The 16731-nt window shown below is 41.4% G+C and overlaps 1 protein-coding gene across 2 annotated transcripts in view; it reads left to right on the top strand.

The window, feature by feature from the left end:
• LOC131109421 (matrix metalloproteinase-17-like) overlaps nt 1-16731 on the top strand; it is an 82951-nt gene that overhangs the window by 53136 nt on the left and 13084 nt on the right. For both annotated transcript variants that reach the window (XM_058061387.1, XM_058061396.1), the window contains 3 exons: nt 5863-5995; nt 6787-6922; nt 12365-12651. In XM_058061387.1, coding sequence (XP_057917370.1) covers nt 5863-5995; nt 6787-6922; nt 12365-12651 — 556 coding nt within the window. The remainder of the gene's footprint in view (nt 1-5862; nt 5996-6786; nt 6923-12364; nt 12652-16731) is intronic.

The raw sequence follows: 16731 nt of genomic DNA on the forward strand, positions 1-16731 counted from the left end.
TTTCACATAACTTTTTTTCCCCTCTTAGCCACACCAACCCAAAGAAAAGGTCCCGGTCTGAGGTCTCCTGGGTTATGTTGACGTCTTGCATGACACCATGCACAAAAACGGGTTGCAGTTTGTACTTTGGTGTGACTTTACAAGCTATTTTTCTTCGATGAACATACCAGTCCTGACTGGAAAAAATGACAGGGAAGTGGAAATGGGATGTTGGAAAACTTGTGACTCAGAGAGGCTGATCCTTTAATCAGCGTCATACACAAAATCTTATTCCCTTCATAAAACGTTACCACAAATGCATGTTTATTCCCTTGACTTTTATATATCAAACTGACTGAAAATGAAAGGCGAGGTTTTCAAAAATAGGGCGAAGGCAATGGAACTACCAACAAGTGATGGCAAAGTCGACGTCGGTTTAATTGAAGGCACTTGGAATAAACGACTCCCTATTAGCAACTGTACAAACAGCTGGTGATAACAGAGGCAGGATAGAAATGGCTTCCATAAATGATCCATTTTCACACGTGCAGAAAAAAACGCTTATTAAATGTTGAGGAAATGACATTCATACCTCCCAGATGCCTTCCACACTGGCTGTCGGAATAAGCACACGTACCCGAAGCTTCCATATACTTTCACTTAAGTCACACTGGTGTCTCATTATATGCTCTCTGTTACTCCAGCAGCACCAAATACTTCCTGGAGTGAATCGACTGAGCACTCCAGCAAAGATGATGAGGTGGCGCGTTCTGGACACAACGTGCGGTGTGTTGAAATCTAATAGACTCCGTTTGGAGACCAGCTTCTTCTAATGGGGTCTAATTGATAGTAATTACTAATAAAGACTTTGTTTAGATTCAAATGTGATGAGAATGTGAGTGAGGGATTCGTCACAACAAGTGGTTCGGAAAGCACTGGTGAAACGGTCATTTTTATCTTAATTACTTATCTTACTCTTTTTTTATTTTAATATTTTAACTTTATTCCTGTAAAATTTCAAGACAGATACATAAGTAAATAGATACTTTATTAATTATCTAGAGAAATTCACATTCCAACTGAGAAACTGTCCTTATGACTATTATATTTTGAACTTTATCTCATAATAGTATAACTTTTTCCCCAACATATATTTCCAAAAATTACAACTTTATCATTTGTTTTGTTTGTTTCTTGTAATATTACGTCCTTGAAAAGGGTATTTTCTCTAATATTGCAACACAGTGTTGCTCAAATGACATTTCTTCATTCATAATATTGTTTATTTCTCATTAAATTGTGATGACTTTTTTTCTTTTAATATTTTGATTTTATCAGCTGTTTTTTTCCATTTCTGCTTTTTTCAAATAATTTTACAAATATTTCAACTTTGTTCTCATAATATTCTGACCTCATCAGTATTAATATTCAGTTTTTCCCCCTCCATTCTTTGATTAGTTTCGTATAATATTATGACTTTTTAAAAAGTGTTTTTTCTGATATAATACTACTTCCTTCCTTTAAAATTGTGACATCTTTTCATTTCACAGTGCCTGGGGTAACTTTGAACAATGTAAACAGTATAACAGGCTGTGTGGCTCCATGACCCTTAAAGAGTCATCAAGGTCGCAAGGTTAAATGGGTCATTTCCTGTCAGTGAAGATGAACACGAAGGGGCCCAGCAGCTGTGTATCAGTCTTAAACAGGGGGGGGATTGTGGGACAGAAGAGATCACATGCGGGAGAAGTTGCCATGGCGATGATACCACGGCCACACAACTTGGGTATGTGTGCGTCTGCGACGGTCATTCATTAAAGGGTGTGATGTCAGCGGCGCAAACAAAGGTAAGGCAGACGGAATGTGTGTGTGGTCTAATTTAGCTGCTGTGAAGAGAGAGGTCATTATCCAGGGAATTCATAGCGAGTGAGGGGGTTGTTGGTGTCACGTCTATCATGGGACTGGCAGAAATTATCTGAGGATGAAGATAAAAGACGCAGTCTACAATTGTAAACAGAAAACGAGCAGAAAAGAAGATTAACTGCACCACAAAATAAGCAAAAATAGTCACAGTTTGTTATTTCTGTCTTTGAAGCGCCTTGATAAATGTCTCACAGTTTAAAACAGCAAGTTAAGAATACAACTTCGACGCATCAGAACCACAGTTCGTTACTGATTACAAGCGTTCACATTTCTCGTTGGAAGTCGAATATCAACATGCAAAAGAAGACGCAAGAAACCGAAAATCCAGTCTGCAATTTACCAGCTTCTGTTCTCTCTTCTGTTTACCAGCTGAGCAAAAGATTCAGACCGTCACCTTAAGAAGTCACAATCTGTGATTTCACTTTCTATCAGATCTTCATACGACTATCATGACCTCCTGATGGCAAAAGCAAAATGCCTGTCTGTATTTGATTGGAAGATTGCACAAGCAATAAAACGCAGTAAAACAAAACAGATCAAAGTCAAGTAGACCCAGAAACAACAAAAATGTTACCTCCGCAGAGCCGGAGAGGATCAGACGGCCTTGTCTGTGAATTATAATTGATCGGATATGTAGACACCCCCCCCCACCACCACCACCCCACGGGCTTTACAGTGAGAACCCATTACAGGTGGTCCTCAGATTACATTCTAATTATTTTCCTAGGCCGTGATGTAAGTCAAGTTTGGATCTTAAATGATCTCCAAAGTCACACAGAACATATGAAAGATATAAACGATGCCAAAAAGTACGTGTAATACGACGAGTTAAACAGTAGCTTACCAGAAATGTCATTCGTGGCCATCTTCAGCCTCAGAATTGAACAGCCTCAAAATTCCTTTGTCAACACACTTTCATCAACACTCATCAAACAGTAGTTCAGCCTTTCGAAACTGGATGGCGATAGTGGATTTTTTTTGACACACTATAAAGAAAGACACACTATAAACCTTGCAATCCGACCCCCGCTTGATGTTCCCAGTGTCACGCATTAGCTTCGATGATGAGACGTGAGATGCATTTTTCATCGGAGTTCAACATCCAAACAGAAGACTTGATCAAACTTACCTAGGATTTGTCAGATCAAAACACAATCGCTACATAAGCAGCCAAATATTCATGAATCTGACAAAAGCCTTTGATACAATCAATCATGACATCCTAATAACTAAATTAGAAAGGTACGGAATACCCCAGAGGTCAATACTGGGACCAAAATTGTTCAACTTGTACATCAGTGATATCTCCAAAGTCACGAAAGACTTAAAGCTGGTAGTATTTGCGGATGATACCACTGCTTTTTGTTCCGGAGGGGGCACAGACGAAATCATTAGAATGGTCATATTAAAAAGATAGTTTGATAACAATAGATTGTCCTTGAACCTAAGTAAAACTAAAATCATGCTGTTTGGTAACAGCAGAAAGGACATGTACCAGCAAATACAAATAGACGGTGTAGACATTGAAAGTTATTACTGTCCCTTTCAGTTCGGAGTCTTTGAACTTGACACAACTTAACTGCTGTTTTTGTTTTTGCAATAAATAGATTGTTGATCGATTTGGCAGGATATGAGGTAAACCAAAAGTTAATACATTTCCTCAGCTGCTACCCAAAAATGACAAAATGGCATTCAGTCAAAGATATAAATATCTTGGCAGGCCTTTCTGCGATGTCACCCCCACGCTCTGCTTCTCTGTTGCCCGTTTCAAATATTACACTGATGCTTCAGCTCTCACGTTAATCAGCATCTCTCTTGCACAAAGCTATGATTTCTTCTCCAGCTCTGTTTATTCACCACATTGCACAAGTTGATGTGTCGCAGAGGAAATGCCAGTGCCGCCGTTCAACCTCAGCTACATCAATAATCTTGTAATGTAAAAGATGATTTAATTAGGTTTAGTGTGGGCGATGTCAGACGCTGCTGCCTCGTGGATTTAAAGCTCTGTACATATGGAAATGCCTTTAAAGCACGCCATTCGTCAATTACCCTTTTTACTATATAGTCCTGCAGTTGTAATATAGATACCATACTATAAATGCAATTTACTCTAATGAGGTGGAAGAAGATGCGGGATTTCAATGCAAAATGCTTTGCAAAACTATTTATAGCCCGCTCGCTATGTGATTCAGTATTTTCACTGTGGAATTTCTGAATACGTTGCAGCTTTGTAGCATCTCTTTGATGCCAAACCTTTCTGTATTAAAGGATTACACAGACCTGTGTTCAGGATTACCGGGTAGCAAACATCTTCACTACCAAATACAGTAGCCCAGAATGGGAGTATGTCAAAGCAGAACCTGCACGTGCTGGGTTTTAATACACAAAATCCAGGAGTGCTTATGTTTGCTCATTAAATAGCAAAACAGGAAGAGATATTGTTGTGTAGTAAGAATATGTTGTTCCCTCTTCCTGAAGACACTTTAACACTCTGACTCTGATAATTTACCTCCATTATCAGCCAGGACTGATGAGATCTTGTTCAAGTCCAGACCCTGTACAAATGAGGTACACCATTGGAGGTTGTACCTTCTGACCTTGACAGCACCTTGTCCCAGTCGAGAATGTGGAAGCTGATTAATATTCCCCGATATGGCTCAACAAATATGGCTAAATCTAAAATGTTAGTTTAAAAATGACCGGATGACCCTCCCTGAAGCGCACCAGCAGAGGAGAGAATAGCACGAGATAAAACACCGCTCACCTTCACACATTGTGACCTTCCATTGAAAGAATTCACCAACCAGCAGATGAGGCTGAGATCAATCTTGTGGACGCTTAATACAATTAAAGGCTGAGGAGAAAATCAATAAAGATTAGTGGCTCAAAAGTGTTTGCACCCCCCTAAGTGCACCAAAACCATATTTAATAAGGCGTCCGCTGTATCATCCACACTACTAATTGGAAAGGGATGAAATGTGCCTTCTTTATGTTCAAAGGGGACGTTATCTTTTGTCATATATCCATTATCTCAAGCCCCTGACCTGAAAAGTAAGCATGCCTGGAAGTGTTACAGTCTGGTGCAGGAAGAGGATGTTTGATGTTACCATCGTATCGTATTCCTGGCCTACATGCGTCCTGTGGTTGACTGGCAACCAGTTCAGGGAATGAATGAACAGAGAGGCAAATTAGCAAGAGAACCCCCCCCGACCCCCCCACCGCTACGGAATGCTTTTGTAGGTGGCAGCCTCTCACCGTTTCCCTCTCCCTATCCGTTCTGACTGATTCCTGGCTGACTTTGCATACCACTCTTGGTAGCATGAGGTCTTATCTACAACCCACAGAAGTCGCTTAGGTAGCGCAAATCCTCAAGGATGGCACATCAATACTCCCAAGTTTGTTGGGTATCCCAGAAAATTGCCAGGAGACAGGGCAGTAGACAGTAGACAGGAAGTCGGGGAGGGCAGCAACCCAGCAGGTGGGACGCTATCTGTGTCCTGAAATTGTCATTTCAACGTGTGACGTTCCACTTTACTTGGAAGCAGATTGATTATCTATTACCAGTGTGTCATTCCGTATCACCTGGGAGAGGATGAGCACTTGTGACTGATTCAACTCATGTGTGACGATCACCACTCTTGTTTGAGATCCAGCTCTTTAATTTAGGTTTGTTTCTTACTTGCTTCAGTACATCTGCCATGGTTTTACACATTTTGTCATTGAATGTGTCGCATTCAAAGCAAAAGGATCGTGATATTTTAAAATGCCATTGGGTTCTATTAGCCAGAGGTGTGGATCCACGGCCCCCGACTTGGACTCAGGTCAGAATCAATCGAATCAATCAGTGAAGCCATTTGATCTCCGGTGGTTCTGTATGAACTGCACAGTTCAACATGCCCATACAATTCCACCTTAAACACGCTAGGAAGCCAAACATGACAAAGTTCATCATTTTCCCTCCAGGACTGGCTGAGCAAGTTTGGTTACCTCCCGCCCGCCGACCCTGTGACTGGCCAACTTCAGACCAAGGAGGCCCTGACCAAGGCTATCAAGGCCATGCAGAAGTTTGGAGGACTCACTGAGACTGGAGTTTTTGGTATGTTACACGGACTTGTGCAGTTGCTCCTCGACTCAGTGAAAAACCCCTCCCGTGTATTGTGGAAGTGGTACGTTTGTGTTGTCTGACTTTGTTCTTCTTCTCAACTCTATTTAAAAGTGTAGAAGAAATGAATTGACATGTGCTAACCACCACTTTTCATAGTAGATAGCAATAGAAAGACGGCAACATGATCCACAAAGTCAATATAAACACGTGTCATGTGTTGATATGTGATTGCTTCTCTGCACGGAATACAGAGAGCAGATGGGAAATTGTAAACATGACCATGCCGTGACAAATGAAATGAACCTGTTTATAACTTTCTAAAAACGTTTCTTTTACCATTAGAGCCTTGTAGACTTGAAATAACACCCCTATAGCCACCTTTACACTTGTTATTCTAGCATATAGCAAGCTACCGAGCTAACTATTAGCCTTCAATTCATTTCTTCTACACTTTTAAATAGAGTTGAGACGAAGAACAAAGTAAGATGACACAAATGTACCACTTCCACAATACATGGGAAAGGTTTTTCACTGTGTCATGTCGGATATGCCATTGCTGACTCCATGCAGTGTTAAGGTAATGTAATATAAGGTAATGTATCATCTGTGTAACATTACTGACGCCCTGTGACCAGAATACTACATTTGACTTGACTAATAATTGACCATGGTCAACCACGAAATAACGATCATTAATTAATGAATAAAATTTTTCTCTTCCCTATGCTAAAATCTACATCAATCATCCTGAGATCGCTCACACAGTGAACTTTTCTTTACAGACCAAGCTACGTTGGGTCTAATGAAAACACCCAGATGTTCTCTGCCAGATGTCTCTGAGACTGAAGTGACGGCGGGACGCAGAAAACGAAGCCTGACTCCTCCCAACAAATGGAAAAAGAGGCATTTGTCCTGGAGGTAGGAAGCAATTTGATGAAATAAGCGGCTGGAGCAACAGTTCTGCACCTGCTGTTCAAGCTGTTCCGTATTCTCTCTAGCAGCTCTTAGTAGGACCGGCACTGTAGCAATCTGAGGGAGGATTGTCAGAGTAACGATGCTATGGTAGAAATGTGGCTATAGAGCATTAGCTCTCAATTGTTTTCAGTCATGCCCCCCCCTACAGAGGACAGAAATTTGACTCAAACCACCGTTTGAGGTGTTGGCACCAGCATTCTGTGTGCAATCAAAATGTTATTGTCATGTTGTTGTGTTGTTGCGTCGTTGTTTAGACATTTTGACTAAATATACGGCATATGGCTAAATTTGTGTCAAAGGGAAAGTTATGCTTTAATTGTATCTTTTCACAAAACACCGTTTTTCTCCCTTTATTTTGTTGAGAACTGATATTTTCCTGAAACGTACCTACGTATGGTCTAGAGCTGATTACAAAAGAACAAAAAGCTTAAAATTCATATTCTGAGGGAGATTATTGTACATACCATATTACATTGTGGCAAGGGACCACTGCATTTCCACCACTGGATCTCCGGACGTTATGTCATACCAAACTTTTGGTCGAACTATGAGTACGAGCTAGTAATTCCCAATGAGTTTTTGTTTGTGATGTCACCGGAATGGTGGTTTGTGGCTGACATAGTGGCGACATTTGTGGAGCACATGCGTACATCCGCGACACAACACCAATAACAGTGACTGGAATGGATTGCTGATAGTTGAACTGATGGTTGATTAATTGTGTCTTGAAGCAAATGATTCAACATGGGGTGCACTACTTGGCTTGGCTTGGTTCGTTTTTCCATTTCTGAAGCTGAGTATGGGTGTTATTTTTAGGGTGAAAGACCCAGGTTGAGAAGAAAATGTAAAATAGACCCCAGGAAATCCGAGCACTTTCATGTTCTGAGAGAGGAGGCAAACTTTGAAAACCCCTGCTCTAAATAAGAGCATCATGACTATGGGAAGTGGAAGTACATCCACAGAGACCTCTTCTATGGCATTTCTACACCTGGCAGCATTATTATGCTCGGAACAACACTGCTATTGAAAAAGCAACATTCGATCAAGGAAATTGAGTCTATCCCGGGTAAAAGCTGTGCATGACACATCTATTGTGAAATTACAGTACTTCACCTCTGCAAAAACCTGGTGTACCGTACGTTTCCCTAATGGCCGGGTGCTTTTCATCTGAGACTTGGTGAGCTGAATGAGAGGAAACACAGACAGACGGCGAGAAAGCTAATCTTCCCCTGTTGCATTTGCACGTCAACACCGCAAATTCTATTTCATTATCAGCCTCTGCAGAGCTTAATGATGGCCTGTTCGTTTGAATTGGATGTGTGGGTTCAGACAGACGTCTGGAACTTGCAGGACAGTGGGTCAGCCCACCCACCCGCACCTGCACCACGATACCAGGCACACAACTACGTCTATTTCTTTTAGTTCTGCATTTATCTTCCTAATGCAGCAAATGGGAAGTGTGCAAAGAACATTAGTTCCTGAGATGTACCTGAAGTCCATTGTGATATTACTATGTTTATATCATTAATATTAGCCGGCGAGCGAATACAGCGTATTTAAACGAAGTGAGACCTGATTGAAAGTCAAAAGTGGTTGCTAATGAAGGAAGGGTAACCACAGTCATAAGTCAGCAGCGGGGGTCCGTCATAGTGCTAATTATAGTCATAGCTCACAGCTGTTAGTGGCTGTCAAGAACCGCCACAGCTGTATCCAAAGGGGCTGCGATGTCGTCCGTGTCACCGTATGACTGTTTCAGCTCGTCTCGTGAAACTGCTTGCGCTAATGACCACGCACACCATAGCATGGCCACATCATTTTCTTTTTCCTTTCAATCCTGTGCAGTATTTAAATACATATTATGGTGCATTAACGTGTTCGTTATCTGGCACTGGTGTCATTTCTCCTGCACACCAAGAGAGGATTCTTCTCTTTTAGAGGTCACCGCATCCTCCAGACATGCCGCAATTTCATCTAAGTTGGGATAATTGGGAACAATAATATCAACCTCTGCCTGAGTCGCTAAATTGCATATTGCTTTAACGATATCAGCTGTCGGCAGCACTGCCTGCTATCACCTTGCTGGCACATTCCTTTTTCTTTTAGGGGAGCATAAACCATGCATTTATTTACTCTAATATTTATTTTTGTATTGGTCGAGTGGTTAGCGCGCAGACCTCACAGCTGGGAGACCTGAGTTCGAGTCCACCCATGGCCATCTCTGTGTGGAGTTTGCATGTTCTCCCCGTGCATGCGTGGGTTTTCTCCGGGTACTCCGGTTTCCTCCCACATTCCAAAAACATGCTCTGTGTGGAGTTTGCATGTTTCGGTTTCCTCCCACATTGAATGCTAGCAAAATCCTAGCAAAACATGCTAGTTTAATTGGCGACTCCAAAGTGTCCATAGGTATGAATGTGAGTGTGAATGGTTGTTTGTCTGTATGTGCCCTGTGATTGGCTGGCCACCAGTCCAGGGTGTACCCCGCCTCTCGCCCCAAGACAACTGGGATAGGCTCCAGCACCCCCCGCAACCCGCTTGAGGATAAGCGGCAGAAAATGAATGAATGGATGAATGAATGATGATATTGACATCTCAGCACTCACTATTTGAGAAGCAGTGCATTCAATTCATTCAAACTAATTAGAGCTCTCCATCTTAATGAATGATTTCACTTGGTGCTGAAACAGTTTCTTGCATATACTGTATATCAGAAATAACTTTAATTACAAATTACAAAGCTTAAATTCTCCCCTTCATATTGGTCTTCATAGTCCAAATAGGTGTATCCCAATGACGTTCATTGTTAGCTAGCTCATATTAACTTGTTGTCTTAATAATAATGCACAGAAAAGGGAAAGTTCATGTTCATGTTTCACATAAGGATTGGGAATGATGGGCAAAATTCCACCAAAAAGTGCAGTTGCCATTTAAGCGCATATTATGCTACCGCACACCATTTCCTTGCATCTTTGTTAAGATTCTCAAGCATTTGCAAAATTCTGTGCGTCCATTTTTATGTTGCATAAAAGTCCCGCCCCGTTTGATTTTGTTCTACGTTTCTCCACAATATTCCTTTAATAAGTATGCATAGATGTTCTCCGAATTTGCTGACTCGAAACTTGACAAGGGAGTAAAAATTTGTAGTTGATGTTGAATCAAAACTTGCTTATTTTTTGCAGTGTTCGATGACAAAAGGGAAAAAAATAACTACCCAAAAATAGTAACAACTTTTTTATTAACAGCGGCGATGTTGGACACCACATGATTATTACAATACATTCATTCATTCATTTTGTACCGCTTATCCTCACAAGGGGTGCTGGAGCCTATCCCATCTGTCTTCGGGCGAGAGGCGGGGTACACCCTGGACTGGTGGCCAGCCAATCACAGGGCACATATAGACAAACAACCATTCACACTCACATTCATACCTATGGACAATTTGGAGTTGCCAATTAACCTAGCATGTTTTTGGAATGTGGGAGCAAAACCGGAGTACCCGGAGAAAACCCACGCATGCACGGGGAGAACATTCAAACTCCAAACAGAGATGGCCGAGGGTGGATTTGAACTCAGGTTTCCTAGGTGTGAGGCCTGCGCGCTAACCACTCAATCCCGTGCAGCCCATTACAATACATAATGATTTGAAATGATAGTTATTGCATTAACTGTGATTAACCATAATAAACCAGGGATATATTTGTATGTATTTGTTTAGTATTGGTTTAAAAAATATCCCCTTGAGACCCTATCAAACCAAAGTTTATCCAAGTATGACGGTTTGTTTTTGGTGACATTATTGAATTCATTTGTATTTTACACAAAACAACACATCGTTGACTAATGTTCTTTTACTCAAAGCTACCAAGTAACATTCATCTGCCAGCTGCTCTCAACAGGTGACATCCTGACAACTCGCCTGGCGGAACCACACACACACACACACACACACACACACACAAACTATAGTGCCTTATTCAAATCTCATATCACAGTGTAAGTTGGTGACTTTAATAGTCACAATGGTCGAGGAAACAGGAAAGAGTGAAATGCCCCAAAAAAAGCGGAGAGTAAAAATGTGAGAAGCGTGAAGATCCTCACAAGACCTTTTCATTTTGAGCCCTTCATCCTCAGCCTGAATGACAAGACTTGTGTGCGAGTGTGTCAAATGAATGTGCTGAGTCTTTGCTAATACACAGCGTGGGGTTGTGTCTCCTGTCAGCAAAATAGCTTAGAATGCACGAGTGGGTCCATGAGTGTCAAGAGTGGGAGACGCTTCATTTCAATGAGGAGGCTAATTAGTGCGTGTCTACATAGTGTAGCGCCGCACAGGAGGTCAGTGTTGTGTGTTTACGTGTGCGTGGGATGTCATTTGCATGTACTGAGCATCACCGCGTCTCTGTGGAGCTGCACAGCCACAGGACCTGGAAGCATGCTGGGAAGCTGTAGGCCATGGGCAGCAGGTAATTTGTGGCGTTTTCCTCTCATGCTTCTCCCTGTGAGCTTGCCACCCTGCGGTAGTCTCCTCTACCTCTCAGCCGCTCTTCAATTGAAACGCCTCAAATAGAAAGTTCTATTAGATGGCGCCAATGTGTGTGCGAACTATCCATGCGCATCAATGCTCGCTCCCTTACCCGGTGGACAAATGGAGGTGGAAATTGTGCGAAGGAATTAACGAGGTTGAGAAAATTAAATCAGGCGTTCATCACTTGCCGCTCTGTCCAACTCGTTTCAGGGTGCACACAAAAATGGCGTAGACCTGCTCAACGCACATCACACTCACTCAGGTCAAAGTTTTTGATGTATTTACATACAAGTCAACTTTTCACTATTCAGTTGATTGGTTTCATCAATGTAATGATTCATTGTAGCCAAATATATGTAGTGGAATTTATTGTGGTTCATTGGACTCCATCCATTTTTATGTATGCTGGAGCCTATCCCAGCTGACTTCGGGCAAGAGGCGGGGTACACCCTGGACTGGTTATTCCATAAATGAAATATTTATACGGAGCATTACAGCTGTCTAAATATTAATCGGGCCCTATAGTCACTTATTTTGGTCCCATGGCAGGTTGTTTAGCAATGGCTGTCAATGACAAATACACAGACAGTAAGCCCGTATGGAGCTTTGTTTGGGCACTTGATTTCGCAGAATGACACAGTACAGGGAAAGCGGACGAGTTTGCTGCGTGGAATACTCAAACTCTGCAATTTTACCTCAAAAATTTGAGCAAAAAGTTTGGATGAAAACCAAGGTTTGACGGTAAAGCCAAAGGAAAATGAAAACACATGTGAGAGGCTCACTGAGCTGAAGTCATGGATGATGTTTTGTTTGGCCTCATGTATCCCACGTGACCTTGCTTCTTCCTTCTGCTTTGTCTCAAGAGTGCGGACCTTCCCGAAGGATTCGGCCTTACTGGGCAGGGACACGGTTCGAGCCCTCATGTATTACGCCCTGAAGGTGTGGAGTGACATCGCACCGCTGAACTTCCACGAGGTGGCAGGAAGCAACGCCGACATTCAGATCGACTTCACCAAAGCCGACCACAATGATGGATATCCCTTTGACGGGCCCGGGGGTGCTGTGGCCCATGCTTTTTTTCCGGGAGAGAGGTTCACCGCTGGGGATACGCACTTTGACGACGACGAGGCTTGGACCTTCAGATCACCAGGTAAGAGAGAGGAAGAGTCTTTCACATTTCAACCGTCATCTACAGGGTTCTCGTAAAGTTGATTGTCGTTGTTATTCCAGAATGTATGTTATTTTAAGAAGCAGATTATGTTGGCTCATTCCAGTGTTAACAAATTCAGTCGGCGTGTTTCTGGTCTAAGTGCTTATCTTCATTGATCAAGCCAACTTGTTTTCATCCAAGCTTACCCGTGAGAGATGTGCCGGTTTGAAGTGAGGACACGATGCTAAGTCAGCCTGCTTATTTGTGGTCAGATCTGGGAAAACACAGCATTCTGTTCGGATGTTTGGAGTTGGGAATGTTTGCTCTTCACGATGTCAAAATCTCACAGCACACAATACGTCTTCCTTTGGAATCTCCTCTTTGCTCCACTCCTTTTTCCAGTGCAGTGACAGAATTAAACGGGCTTTGCTGTAGGTCTTGGATAAACTGAAAACAAATGTCTGTATTATAATGTTCCTCATCTCAGCATCTGTGGCTCAAAGGAAGAAGAAAAATAAAAGTCAGTGCGAGACTGGTGCCCACTCATTCAAATGAACCGAGTCGATGGAGTGATCTTGTAGGCGGCGGATGTGTCTTTACCATCAGACAGTTTATAGCTTCGGCATTACTTCCCATTTTATCGTACTCCGTGTCTTTAGTGTCACTTTCATCTGAATGACTGAACTTTTATGTGACCTCATCTACTCGCCAGTCGCTTCTTCCTGAATGACGTATGGACAGGAGAGAGATAGCAAACAGTCCAAAACTAATGTTGAGTTGGTGTATTTGGATATACAGTAGATATATACAGTTCCGCTCCTACCTAGACTCAGAGTTCCTAGCATCACGTGTCAGCGGCGGTTCAAGCAGAAACTGTAGTAATTTTACAGTTGATCAAACTGATCAAATTTGTCAAATCATCATAAGAATTCAAAACATGTTTTATTAACTTCTATTGTGGAAATGCACTACTTTCTGTGTCGGCACTCTAAGCACCATGGGAAGTGTAGTTCTTTTAGCCATAAATTAGCAGGCTCCAAAATGTGGCTTATAGATGGGAAATGACAGTATATACCATTTAAGCGCATATCATGCTACCGCGCACCATTTCCTTGCATCTTAGTTAAGATTCTCAAACATTTGCAAAATTCTGTGCGTCCGTTTTTATGTTGCAGGGATTTTAGTCCCGCCCCGTTTGATTTTGTTCTATGTTTCTCCACAATATTCCTTAAATAAGTATGTATAAATGTTCTCCGAATTTGCTGACTCGAAACTTGACAAGGGAGTCACATTTTTTTGTTACTTGCTTATTTTTTGCAGTGTTCGATGACAAAAGGGAAAAAAATAATAAAAAAAATAGTAACAACTATTTTCTTAACAACAACTGTGATGATTGGACACCACATGATTATTACAATACATTCATTCATTCATTTTGTACCGCTTATCCTCACGAGAGGTCAAACAACCATTCACACTCACATTCATACGTATGGACAATTTGGAGTGGCCAATTAACCTAGCATGTTTTTGGAATGTGGGAGAAAACTGGAGTACCCGGAGAAAACCCACGCATGCACGGGGAGAACATGCAAACTCCACACCCCCACAGGGGTGGGCAAACTACGGCCCGGGGCCCATTTGGTTATTTAATGTGGTCTGCTGTTTACAAAGTGCTCCTGAATAAAAGGGACACAACACACACACTTTTACAGATACAGTACTTCCAGGTGGACTGATACATGTCAAAATATATAGTCTGGCCCCCCCCATAAATTTGGTTAAAGCAATGCGGCCCGCGAGTCAAAACATTTGTCCACCCCTAGTATATACTGTACATAATTTAGCATGTGCTGCCTTTAAGTGTTAAAGGATACCGGGAATGCTTTCTAATATGTGTCTGGATGTGTCTGTAAGTTATGTGCAACTCCAATGATATCAGAAATGGGGTATTTTAGACCGCGGTGTTGTTTAATTAGGACACTAACTACTGGACGCTAACAGCATCTAGCTTGGAGATCATAGCCATCTTGGCAGCCGCTGACTAACTCAATACACATGTATGATTTTCAGTCTATTTAATAGAAAGTTTTGGTGTTAAAATCCAGTCGTATCTACACACAGGGATTCGTCCAGGTGTTATGTCATGTAATAAAAGCATCTTCTCCGAGAACAGTCTGACATTCATGCAACAATTATTTTTTATTGTGTCCATTTACTTCCAAGAACGGACTTATTTCAGCCTCTGTAGCTTTAGTTTGTCTGAAGCCTCTATGTTTGGCCGTCAAATAGAAGACAGAAGCTAGTGTATATGCGAGAAGGTTATTTAAGGAATGTGTGACTATTGTTGTCACCAACATGGCTGAGAGAATCCAATTTTGTAGTTGGAAAGTTCAGTCTCCATCCCAGATGTGTCTGTGTCAAGGCTCCATCCATTTATTCCTGTGAAGGGTTGCAAAGTGCAAGAATGATTGCAACTTGTGCGCCGTGGATCCTCTTAAAAAGTGCCCATTGCCGAGAGATGAGTTTGTCATGATGCCTTTTACATTATTTCTTACTCCCTCCTTTTTCCCTCCAGCAAAACCTTACAATCTGTTACACCTGCTTCTTCTCACATTATCTCTATGTCGTCTGAACAGAGGAGCGGATGAATCATGCTCAATTTCAGTTCATAACAAAACCAAACATCTTTTTGGAGGCTTTATTTGAGGTGCTGATGAACCCAGCCATTCATTTTCGACCACACGTCCTATTCAAGCTGGAGACGACCCTGATACATTTCAAGCGTACTGATGGCTTATTTTGCTCTTATTTTTTGATTGTGCAAGGTGGTGATTTTCATTAATAACTGGCAGAAGGAGTGATTGTATTAATTATATGACTGGTTGAGTGGGAATTGAGCCCACAATCCCTGCGACTACCACATAAGGGGTGGTTTACCCTTTTGCAACATTTTTGCCCAAATCCTGTTTCTATATGTTGTATTTAGTATTATAGGAGACTTTTAGACATGATATCACACCCCTATAGTCATATATACGTTTGTATTACCCAATATAGTTGACATAATAATAGAAATAAGACGTCTTCGAAGTAAATGAGAAATGACATAGACTCTCATGTTAGCATTGACAGCATAGTTCAGGGGTCTCAAACTCAATTTACTTGGGGGGCACTGGAGCTAGGGTCTGGGTGAGACTGGGCCGCATCAGGTTTTCAAAAAAAATAATAAAAAATGCATTTATTAAAAACAGAAAAATGAATAAACTTTGCTTCTGTTCCGATTTTCTACAATAAAGCTCCAAACATTCCACTGTTCTCAAATATCTTACTTTTTATTTTTCTGCACAAAACAAGATGAAAAATAAATAAACAAATCAAGAATAAAGAAAATCAATCAATCAGTAATAAATAAATATAATAATAATAATAATAATAAAACGGCAAATAATAAAAACTTAAGAAAGCACATATAGTTGGTGGGTAGACAAATGATTTTTTTCAGATTAAAATGAACAAAGCATTATTAGAGCCCTGTAGACATGACAAAACACGACTATAGTCACATTTATACTCTTTTTATTTACAACATATTGCACAACTGCAGGGTCTTGAGACACATGCTAACTCGCAAACTAGAGAGCTAGCGACCTAAACGGTAGCCTTCAAGTTATTTCCTTTAAACTTAAATAGCCAAACACTTACCACTTCCACACGGATAGGGAGGATAACTATTAACAGTTATTTAACCTTTAACATGAACATGAATCAAACGTAATCATTTTTTCTGGGTACATGATACCATACAGCATCCATATCAAACTTGCGTGGGCCGCACTAACATTAAACTTTCATATCAAGGCGGAGGCCTCAAACTGGTGTCCTGCGGGCTGCATTTGGCCCGCGGGCCGCGTGTTTGAGACCCCTGGCATAGTTGGTGGCTATTGTCGCCTCAATCCTGACTCCTGGTGGCCAGTATGTTAGAATACAACTACTAATTAATCATTTTCAAAACCTTTTAAACAAACTGCATGGATGCATTGATGTTGAAAAATCTTGGTTATTTTGGGACACTTTATA

This window comes from Doryrhamphus excisus, chromosome 2 (genome assembly GCF_030265055.1).
Source record: "Doryrhamphus excisus isolate RoL2022-K1 chromosome 2, RoL_Dexc_1.0, whole genome shotgun sequence".
In the NCBI taxonomy this organism is placed as follows: domain Eukaryota; kingdom Metazoa; phylum Chordata; class Actinopteri; order Syngnathiformes; family Syngnathidae; genus Doryrhamphus; species Doryrhamphus excisus.